The 12299-nt window shown below is 40.7% G+C and overlaps 1 protein-coding gene across 1 annotated transcript in view; it reads right to left on the bottom strand.

The window, feature by feature from the left end:
* LOC114389201 overlaps positions 1-12299 on the bottom strand; it is a 38414-nt gene that overhangs the window by 9929 nt on the left and 16186 nt on the right. The window contains exons 12-13 of the mRNA XM_028349826.1: positions 11445-11816; positions 11042-11157 (exon numbers count right to left, since the gene is read on the bottom strand). Coding sequence (XP_028205627.1) covers positions 11042-11157; positions 11445-11816 — 488 coding nt within the window. The remainder of the gene's footprint in view (positions 1-11041; positions 11158-11444; positions 11817-12299) is intronic.

Genomic DNA, 12299 nt, shown 5'->3' with positions numbered 1-12299 from the left:
TAGTATAGTCTTGCCTAAACACTTGAGTGAAGCCCTTCGCCACCAATCGAGCTTTAAATCGATCAATCTTGCCAACATTGAGGGCATAAAGCCAACATCAACCTATGGTGGATTGTTTAGGAGGAAAAGGAACCAGATCCCAAGTATCACTACTTTGGAGAGCACACATCTTGTCAATCATTGCTTGTCGCCATTCTAGGTGGGATAATGCTTCATCTCAAGAGTTAGGGAAAGAAACAAAGGACAAAGACGAAAGGCAGGTATAAAGTAAAGGGGAAAAACAATAATAACTTAACATAACAATGAGGAGAAGGGTTACTAGTAGAACAATTACCTTTTCGAAGTGCAATGGAAGGTCAAGGTCAAATGCTAAGCCTAGATGTAGTAAAGGAGTTGGCATCGAGGGTCGATTATGACCTCAGCTTCTACAAGAGGATCAGGGAGGCGTGGGCGACAATATATCCGAAATGGCCACATTGTCGGAGAATGCTTAGATGTGTCTTCCTATGAAACAAAGGAAAAAAGTACAAGGGAAGGGGGTCCCATATGTGACAGCAGAGTCGATGTCAAAGGAAGAAGAGGCGGGCTCAGAAAGAAACATCAACAAAGATGAAATAATGGTTAAGAGTGAAGGAGTAACATTGATACCCTTTTTGTGACTAATGGTAACCCAAGAAGATGCACTTAATGGAGTACACAAACAACTTATCAAGTCCATGTGAGAGGTTGTGAATAAAGCAAGTGGAACCGAAGACATGAGGAGGTAGTAGATGGAGTGGTGCATGAGGAAACAGAACAGAGTGAGGAACTTGATGATGGCATGTGATTGATAAGATAACAAGCAATCAAAACAACATTGCCATGGAAAAGAAGCATTTAGGTAGTCTCAACAAGATGCCGATTTTTGTATTTAACACCATTTTGTTAAGGGATGTGAGCACATGAGGTTTGGTGAAGGATACTGTTAGGATATAAGGAGAAGGAATAGTTAGTTAATATAGTTAAACTAAACTAAGACAAAAACCCACATCAAAAAATGGAAGACTTCCACAAAGTTCTTGAAAGGGAGGATCGACATTTCAGAGCGAAAACACATGTTGCGCAAGATATTGAATGAAGAAGTTGATTCCCATGCCTCAACAAGACAAAAATAGCATGGAGGGAAGTGGGTCAGAATTCAATGAAGCAAAGGCTAGTTCTTGGGAAAGAAAGGTAGAACTATCCAGCTTTGATAGAAGCATAGAAGGGGAAACTGATTTGAAGGGTAGCAATTTTGAGTGTGGTAGTGACCCATTGCAGTTCTTGAAATCAGAAAACAGAAGTAAAGAAGGTTCAGTAATCAAGAACCACACCCTTTGTGGTGGAGAAGAAACCAAAAATGATGAAGCAAAGTTAGCAATAGAAAAAAAGATTGAAAAGGTTATGGAGGAAGAAGTTGATCCACCGATAAAGAGGGAGAAGCCCAAGGAAAACGGAGTGACGAATGTGGGCTGCGAAGACAATTTTCTTGATAACCCAATTACAGATTTAATCAAGAAGGAAGTCGAAGCTGGTGATTCAACCAAGCCACATTGTTTTCAAGATTCAGATTTCCATAAAAAGATTGTTATGGTGAAACAAAAATCATTCATGAAAGTGGTTGGAACAACAATGGTGCTGAAATCTTGGAATGTCAACTTGTTGGGTGAGCCTTTAGCATTAAATTTTGTTGCATCTATGGCTGACAACTTAGCCATGGAGCTAAGGCAGAAGGAGTGTACTGAGCCAGTCAAGCTAATTAAAGTTATATGAAGTCCACCCTTGTCCCTCCCACCACCAAAGCCACCGGACCTCAGTTTGCATGCAGGGGTAGTGGGTCGTTCCTAGTTAAGCTACAAGGGTGCAGTTGTCTTCCAACAATCAGACAAAATTTTAGGAAGTTTCAGTGTGCAATTCCAGTTTTCAGATTCCAACCTTGAGGACAAGGTTGATTTTTAGGAGGGGTGTATTGTTAGGATATAAGGAGAAGAAGAGTTAGTTAGTTAAACTACTAATGAGTTAGTTAGTTAGTTAGAGGGGTTTATTAGATATAAATAGAGAAAGAAGGATAGGAGAGAGGGGGATCTTATCATTTGTAGATTGAGCATTAGCTCTTTGTGAAAGGAGAAATCCTTTGTGAACGGGAAACCCTTGGAGGAGAGTTTTCTCTCCTATTTTCTGTTCTTTGCTTACTAGTCAATAAAATCTTTTATTTTTTTCCTCATTTCAATTCTTGGTTCCTAACAAATACCTTTGGATGCCATAAATTGTTGAGACAAGTATTTCATTATAAAACCACTCAAAGTGAAAAAACAATTCAAACTTGTGTTTCATTAAGCATAATCACCTATGAAGCCAAGATACTTCAAAAATGGAAAAGTATCAATCTTGTACCCATGTCGGATACAGATACTTCCATATACGTATCCAATCTTTTTAATTTGATTTTTTAATTTTTTTCGAAGATATGGCTTGGATATTTTCAGATACATATTTGAAAAGTTTTCCTTAAAGCATGTGTAGCCATGTTCTTCCTCATGCCATGAAAGGAATTGGAGTATATACTCCTTTGTTCATTCTTCGAATAGAAACAAGATGGATCCAAAAGCAGATGAATATTTGGTTTGTGTGCATTCCAACCTTCGACTTTTGTCATGAAAAGATGAAAGGTATAATTGTATAAAAAATGAGAGACAAGGTTGTGGGACATTAGTGGAACATGATCTACTTGATGATGGTGTTAGACTGCATGAATTGGAAAACATGGCTCTTGATGAATCAAACTTAGAGGCTATGCTTTTTGTAGATGATGGTAATGGAAGAGAGGAGAATGATACAATTAGTGGTAGACAATAGTTTAGTAATGATACTACTGAATTGTAGGTTATTGTATAAAGTCAATACTTGTTAGGAGTTCAACTAAAGATGCTTTTATTGATATAGTTAGCTAAAATGGGTTATGATTAGGCAGAAACTATATATTTTATGAACACAAATATCTTGCAAATTGTAAACTATATTTCTTTATTGTATGCATCCATATAAAATATTTTATAATTTTTTAGCATATCCAAACGGATCGTATCCTAGATTTCAAAAAAATGGCATATCCCTATATGTGTCATATCGTACCTGCGTCATACTAATTATATGGGCTTCATAGATAACCATATAGAATGCGTATAATCATCAATGAAAGTAACAAAATACTTAACCAAAGGCAGTTACAACTCGAGAAGGACCCCAAACATCAGAATGGACTAAAACAAAGGGGGACGTAGCTTGTTTATTGACACGATCGAGAAACAATTGCTCAGTGTGTTTCTCTAACTTACAAGACTCACAATGCAAAGCAGAAAACTTAGACAGATTGGGCACCAATTTCTAAAGTTTAGGAAGACCAAGATGTCCCAACTTAGCATGTATGGTAAGCGAAGAGGTGGCTGCTGAACACCCTTGCGAAGGAGTAGAGAGGAAATAAAGACCATGAGACTCATCCGGTGCCAACTGTCTGTCCCGAACTTCCCTATAAGGTAAAAATGTCTTTAATGAATGTGATTAAACAATCACGGGACTGTGTGAGGCGATGGACAAAGAGTAGATTAAATGGACAACCAGGTACAAATAGAATAAACTTGACAATTAATGTAAGAAGTGGATGTGTGGTGCCTATCCCCTGGGGCTGTGTTTGGAAACCATTGGCAGACATAATTAAAAAACGAAAGGTAGAAAAGTAAGTTAAAAGAGAACGATTACTAGATATGTGGTTAGATGCACCAGAATCAAGTACCTAGGGGCCCAAAGGAGACTGTGTGACACGAGAATTTGAATTACCAATGCGTGCAACCGAAGTAGTAGCACCTGGACTCTGACGACTCTCAAACCATTGGGGAAAATCCTTATAAGTTGCAAGGGTGGCTTGGGGTTGATTGCCAGTCGGGGGTGGATCAACTACAGAGGCATGAACTACATTAGCAAGCCGGGGAGACTTGACATGCAATTTCCAGCAGAGATCAATAGTATGACCAAGTCGATGACAGTCCTCACACTTAGGGAAATTCTTCAAGGTGGACTGTCAATGCCAAGAGTGTCTCAAATTACTACTCTAGGAGGCAAGAGTAGAGGCATCACTAAGCAAAGTAGAAGATAGCTCAGCAGTTGGCTTCAATGGAATCCAGAGAAGGGCAGACAAAACCGTAATCACTCACTAAAACAAGTACAAGGATAATTGTATAAAGACAACATATACTAATGGGGCCTATGGGCCCAATACTACAAAGGTATACTAACATATACCATGTGTGTCACTAAAGTTTATAATTACTTTCTACCATCTAATTATCATGTATATTTGAGTATCTAGTATGTTTTTTTGCAGGTGGAGCATAAAGGCTAACTAGTATTTCCCATGGTCATTATCAAGGAATTGTGTTTATATGGTGATACAAAAAGCCTAGATATGTATCATCTACGCTGGCACCAAGCCTGGACAGCAATTCCAGCATGCTCACGCCAACTGGAGGGAGAGATCAAATATCTCAACCTTCTATTTCACGAGGTTCCCAGAAGATGCAACGGAGAAGGACCTTTGGGTCCAATTTAAAAAGTGGGGGGACGTACGGGAGATCTTCATCTCCAAGCAAAGAAACAAAGGGGGGAGGAGGTACGGCTTCGTGAGGTTCAGAGGGGTGTTTGATGTGCGCAGATTGGAAAGGCAGCTTGACAACCTTATAGTAGGTGGTTTAAAGCTGTACGTGAACATACCAAAGTACGAAAAAGGAAAGGGGAGACAAGTAGAAAGAAGAACAGAGCCCAAAACCCAGAGGGACGATGGCAAACAAGGAATGATAGCACCTCGCCAGAAGCAACTACAACACAGGGTACCTTCGATGTCATACGCGAAGGTTTTACTCACAAATACAACGACCTCAGGGCAAGGGCGAAATCCGGAGAACGCAAGCTCCAGACACGATGGGTCACAGCCATCGGTACACCTTGACATTCCGACAGGGACCAAACAGTGGTACTCGGAAGCGTGGGTGGGTCGCCTAAAGAACCTGGTGACTTTCGATATAGCTGAAGACGACATATCCTAGGAGTTAGGAGCAGATGTCGTGCCTAAATACCTAGGAGACGACATGATCTTACTCCTTGGTCTTACGGATACCAGGGCGAAAGAACTGGCTAAGGAAGAAACTCGGCACGGGTTGACGCCGTTTCACTTGTTGGAGAAATGGAACCCCAACATGAGAACGGGCCACAGACTAGTCTGGGATCTTTGTTGGGGCATTTCGTTAGTAGCATGTGATATGGCACAAATCAGAAAGATCGTTGCAGCGATAGGGGACCTGGTGGAGGTGGACGACAATGTCGAGGAGCTTTGAAGGTTGGATAGGACGAGGGTGCTCATCAGAACCCCATGGAAGTCCACACTCCAGCACACAGTCAACCTCCACATGGGAGGCGAGTTATACAAAGTCCACATCGTGGAAGAAACATGGTTCGACAATAGAAAATGCAGCTGCCAAGCTCGAAGTAGCCTCAGATCATCGGAGGAGATCGATTCCGGTGACAGCGACACCGGAAGCCCGATCTCAAAGTTCGTAGGAGCGTTGGGAACCGACTATGCGCAGAGAGGGATTGACGGCAACTCCATTGACGGGGGAATGACCAAAGGAAACTTGCCATTACCCAATGGTACAACCACTGACAACAAACCAGGGGATAGTAACCCTGTTAGGTGGGCACTCCACACAGACAACAAAACAAGCATGTCAGCTTTGGGAGCTGTAAACGAGATGGCATCAGCGGCGCAACCCAGATTGGAGACAGTGGCGTGTTGCGATAATGAGGAAACATTCAGAGCACAAAGGGAGCCATGCAATGGGAGCAGGGAATAGCAAGTCGTGGCAGGAAAGACTCGCGAAACAGACAACGTTGACCTCACGTGGTGCCAACAACTGCAAGATGACGTCGGACTCAGTGGGTCACAGCTGGCAAAGTGCAACAAAGCACGTGACCTACACGCTGCTGATAGTGGGCACACGAATAATAACAAAAAGGAAACGCACACAAATACTAACAAAAAGTGCAACAAAGCACATGACCCTCATGCTGCTAATAGTGGGCCCCTGATAGTTGGCCTTACTAGTCACACCACTGCTGAATCAGTACCCCAATAATGTCTAAGCCCAAAATATAACAAAAAGGAAACCCCTGGACCTTGGAAGGTGTACTCGAGAAGCAAGGGGTGCAGAAAGCAGAAGGCCCCCATCAGTGCACATGTGAACCTAATGGATGAAAATACAGATAAAAATAACTTGAAGCAACCCAAAGTGGTTTCTGAGAAAAATTCCACGCCAAGCAAGGGATCTGAACCACCCACGAATGAAGTACCTATGTACAGTGCATGTCAAATTCAAAAGGGGAAAGAAACATCAACTAATAACGTTGCTAGCACAGATCACCCTACAAGAGGCAAAGTATCATTGGAATATGGCAAAACAAATGGGGGTGTCATTTGGCGTAGACCACGAAAGCATTATAGACAGAATCTGGGCCATGGAGAATAGAGACAGGAAAGAGGTAGAGAAACTAGGCAATAGGAATGGTGCCCCATGAATATCTTATCATACAATGTAAGAGGACTAGGGAGGGGGTCAAATGGACCGCAATCAGGAGATTGGTGAAGAAGCACAGAATAGACCTGCTATGTCTTCAGGAGACGAAAAGGGAGCAAATTGATAACACAATGTGCCAAGCTATATGGGGAGATGTTGATGTGAGCTGGGAAATGCAACCTGCATCAAATACAGCAGGTGGATTACTGTGTCTCTGGAGTGAGAATAGTTTCAAAGTGGAAAGAAAGGTTAGTGGCAGGGGGTTTATTTTTCTAGAAGGAGTATGGACTAGAGAGGCCCAGGAGGTTCACATAGTTAACATATATGCTCCTTGTGATATTCAGAACAAGAGAGCTCTTTGGGAGTCTCTCAGGCAGCTCAAAAACTTGAGTCCAAATGGCCTTTGGTGCCTGTTGGGAGACTTTGACAGTGTCAGGAATCCATCAGAAAGGGTGGGCATATCCCAGAGGGGGGTGGATGATAGGCTCGTCAGTGAATTCAACGACTGGATAGCGGATCTTGAAGTTGAAGAACCAACATGTGAGGGGAGAAAATACACGTGGTTCAGACCAAATGGGGCTGCTAAAAGTAAATTGGATAGAATGTTTGTATCCGCCGAATGGTTCACTAAATGGCCAGCAAGTACACAATATATTCTGGACAAGAACTTTTTGGATCACCATCCCGTTTTGTTCAATTCCAAAAATGTTGATTGGGGGCCCAAACCATTCAGGATACTTGACTGCTGGCTTAAAGATAAGTCATTCGGGAAGATAGTTAATGAATGCTGGACACAAACACAACAAAGTGGGTGGGGGGGCATCGCCCTAAAAGAAAAGATCAAACGTCTTAAGGAGAGGCTGAAGTTATGGAACAAGGAGCAGTTTGGTGACACATTAAAGAAGGTTCAAAACATAGAGGTTGAACTAAATAAGCTGGAAAATGATACAGCTGATAGGCAGTTAACCTCCCAAGAAAATATGAACAGGAAAAGGCTACAGCAAGATCTATGGGCAGCAGCCCAATCACATGAATCATTAATGAGACAGAAGGCGAGATCAAGATGGATCAAGGGAGATTGTAATTCTCGATATTTCCACCTTTTGCTCAATTCTAATCAAAGAAATAATGCAGTGAATGGAGTGTTCATTGATGGATCCTGGGTCGAGAAACCTTTAAGAGTGAAAGAGGAAGTCTGCAGGTTTTTCCAGCAGAGATTCCAAGATCCCATGCAGTGCAGACCAGTATTGAATGGCATCAGATTTAACAGTATTGGGCAGCAAGAAAATCATATGCTGGTGGGACACTTTAATGAGGAAGAAATAAAGAGGGCGGTATGGGAGTGCGGTAGCAAGAAAAGTCCAGGTCCGGATGGACTCAACTTCAAGTTCATCAAGCAATTCTGGCAGATTTTGAAACTTGACATTCTCCGTTTCCTTGATGAATTCCATGCAAATTGGATTTTCCCAAAGGGATGCAATGCCTCATTTATTGCCCTAATACCTAAGGTGCCCGATCCACAAAGTGCCAACGAATATAGACCTATTTCACTAATAGGTTGTGTATATAAGATTGTGACTAAGCTATTAGCAAACAGATTGAAGAGGATCATGCCAACCATAATAGATGAAAGATAGTCCGCTTTCATAGCTGGAAGACATTTGCTGCATAGTGTAATCATTGCTAATGAAGCAGTGGAGGAAGCAAAAAGGAGTAAAAAGCCATGTATGGTGTTCAAAGTAGATTCTGAAAGGGCCTACGACTCAGTCTCGTGAGATTTTCTATCATACATGTTGCGGAGACTCGGGTTTTGCAATAAATGGATCCATTGGATCGAGGGCTGCCTCAAATCTGCCTCGATTTCGGTACTGGTAAATGACAGCCCCACCTCTGAATTTATTCCACAAAGAGGCCTTGGACAAGGTGACCCACTAGCGCCCCTTTTGTTCAACATTGTAGCAGAAGCCTTAACCGGACTCATGAGAGAAGCAGTAAGCAAGAAGCTAATCACTGAATTTCTAGTGGGGAAAGACGATGTTGTAGTCAGCATCCTAAAATACACCGATGACACTATATTTTTTGGTGAGGCTACATTGCAAAATGTTAGGGTAATCGAATCGATCCTGAGGTGTTTTGAACTTGCATCTGGCCTTAAAATAAATTATGCGAAAAGTTGTTTCAGGGCAATGGGAAAATCTGATCAGTGGAGAAAGGAGGCTGCTGAGTATCTGAACTGCAGAATTCTGTCCATGCCGTTCACATATTTGGGCATTCCTATTAGGGCAAACCCAAGGCGCAGCGAGTTGTGGGATCCGGTCATTAGAAAGTGTGAGAGAAAATTAGCTAGATGAAAACAAAGACGCCTATCTTTCGGGGGGAGAGTGACCCTTATACAGTCAACACTAACATTTATCCCCATTTATTTTTTCTGATTTTTCAGGGTGCCCAACAAAATAGCGGATAAACTGGTTAAAATTCAGCAAAGATTCCTATGGGGAGGAGGAATGGAGCAAAGGAAGATCGCCTGGGTCAAATTGGAAACAGTTTGTCTTCCAAAAGAAAAGGGGGACCTGGGCATAAAAGATATCAGGACATTCAACAAAGCACTACTTGGAAAGTGGAGGTGGGACATGTTTCAGCAAAATAAAGAATCATGGGCCAGACTCCAAATATGGTGGGTGGAGATCACTGGTTGAAGGAAAAAGAGGCAACAACGAATCAATGTGGTGGTAGGACCTAATGGCGATGACCCATGAACAACAGCTGAATAATGTCCTTCTAAATGGAACAACATGGTGGGTGGGGTGTGGTGATAAAATCAGATTTTGGGAGGACTGTTGGACTGGTGATGGTGAAGCACTAATGATGAAATACCCCAGGTTATATCAAATCTCCTGTCAACAACAAAAACTCATCAAGCAAGTGGGGAGTTACACAGAAACAGCCTGGGAATGGAACCTTACATGGAGAAGCCCCTTATTTGATAATGAGGTTGACTCGGCTGATGGATTTCTGGGGGAGATATCACAGATCACAATTCAACAACATATACCAGACTGCTAGATGTGGAAACCTGAACCCAATGGTCATTACTCTACAAGGAGTGCGTACAATCTGCTGCAGGGAGAATCAGTGGAGGAGAATCTGGATGGAGTATTCAAGGACCTATGGAAGCTAAAGATCCCAGCTAAAGCATCAATCTTTGCTTGGAGGCTAATTAGAGATCGATTGCCAACTAAGTCCAACTTGCGAAGGAGACAAGTAAAGATAAATGATTTAATGTGCCCTTTTTGCATAAATAAGGAGGAGGATGCATCCCACCTATTCTTTGACTGCATCAAAACACAACCTTTATGGTGGGAATCCCTATCTTGGACAAAAACCTTGGGGGCATTTCCTATAAATACAAGGCATCATTTTACGCAGCACAGAAATGGGTTGCATGGAGGGAAAAAATACAACAGATGGAAGTGCTGGTGGGTAGCTCTAACTTGGACCATTTGACAGCAAAGGAATAGGGTCATTTTTTCGAATGAATCATTCAATGGAAGTAAGCTGTTGGACAATGCAGTGTTCCTAGTCTGGACATGGCTCAGAGCAATGGAGAAAGATTTTGTAATGCAATTTAACCACTGGTCTAGTAACCTGGCAGTAGGTTTTTGTAACTAGGAGAGGACACCAATTGATGGGTAGTGTAGCAGTATATAAGGTGACTTGCTTGGATCCTATCAGACTGAAATTAGCCTGACTATTGGAACCAGCAGCCTACCTAAACTCATTTTGTAATTTTAGTACCACTGGTACTTATATATATATATATATATATATATATACTTTTGCTGATCAAAAAAGAAAAAAAAAATTGTATAGAAACTGTGTCTTGGATAGCCACACAGCCTTTATTTATAATGAGCAAATAGGATCAATCTAATAATGAGAGTAATAAGGAATAAATCCCTAATTGCTATCTATTAATAAATAAGAGAATATTATGTAATCTAACAGTTATTCTCACAGCCAAACTAAGAATCTTTAGTTTCTTGTAGTGGCAGGAACAAAATTACCATCCAAACATCATGATCGCCTGATTGTCTCAAATGAACCTTAGTTTAACTGTTGACAAGGCTTATATTAATGCAGTAAAGGAAACTATTGCACAAAATATGTGGCTTGTTTCTAGGAAAGCACACGATAATCCAAAAACGAAGTTAAATCATGAAGCCTGCTAGTAAATTGAAAGTACATTTTTAGCACAGGTACAATGGACAATTCCAGTACAGCAAATTAGAAAAACTTCCAAGCTATATTTATCAGTCAATATCAGTAGTGCTTTTGTATTAGTAGTCAGGTGCAACTGCTAAGTGGTCAAAGCATACAAGTGAAAGTGGCACATTGCAACATACCTTGGAAATGATGCAGAGTATCAAGCTTGGATCCTTTAGACAACTCCCACATATACACCACTCCATCACTTGTACTGATGATTCCATAACCACAAGAAACACCATTACCAGAAGTCCTGCATAAAGTTAATACATTAAAAAGTGAATTATTTGATAAATCTACATTGTAGAATAAGCAATAACTTGGCAGCTGTTAAATTGGAATTATAATGAGATATCATCAGCAGTTCTTCAAATGCAATTTGTTATATCCTTCCATATCACTCAAAATGATATATAACTAATGGTTCCTTACAATCTTCCCAATTAAATCTAGATTTGAAGTGAAAAACAGTAAAGATCTTAACAGAATTAAGCAACACATGACGAACTATATTCAAATTCAGAAAAAACTTCATAGCACCTTAGATCCAAGGGACTTCCAAAAATTATGCTATTTTTCATCAAAAGAGCAAGCCTCCAATTTCTAGCTGTATGTATATCATAACTACTTGAAGTTGAAACATGATTATGGCAAGAATCAAGGTCAGAGGTAGTCGAGACAAAAAGCCACATAGCAACATCTTCCTCTATTGGTGAAAACCAACAGATATCTCTCTGCTCTGAGTACCACAAATTGGTTGCTTCTAAAAGTTTATCAGCCTGCTCCTCTATATTCACATTGCTGAATCCTGAGCCTTTTGTTTGCCACTGGAACAAGCTTATTGGAAAGAACTCATTTACTGGACTTTTTAAAGCAGAGAAACTTGTAACACAATTACACTTTGCAATATCCCTGGAAAAAGTATTGAAAATAGTGGATGAGATAGCATCATATTACTAACTGTATAGCCAGATTACTTAATCTTTTCTTAAAACTGCAGGGTTAGGTCATAGTTCATTTCAATGATAAATTGTAATAGAAGATGAAATGATGGGATGAAAAAATGGCAGAAAATCCAGGAGTAACATTTCCTAAATTTTGAAGTAGATAAAACCCAGATTGGAGACCTCCTTTTGCTGAATATTTTCATACACAAGAGGGGATGATGTATGGAAAAATTAAACAGACAAAATCCTTGTTCTGAACAACTTGTGACTTGTATTGAATAGAAAATAAGACCCGGTAAAAATTTAACTGATTATCTAAATGTTGCTGACTACACATTGGGCAAAAGTGCAAGTGAATTGATGCAACAAATATCATAAATTGATAACACATCTCATAAAAATGTAAAAGCCACACATGAGCAAACCCCCAAATTCATTCTTGAACAAG

Source organism: Glycine soja, chromosome 16, assembly GCF_004193775.1.
Source record: "Glycine soja cultivar W05 chromosome 16, ASM419377v2, whole genome shotgun sequence".
Lineage (NCBI taxonomy): Eukaryota > Viridiplantae > Streptophyta > Magnoliopsida > Fabales > Fabaceae > Glycine > Glycine soja.
This window is presented reverse-complemented; position numbering and strand designations above follow the sequence as displayed.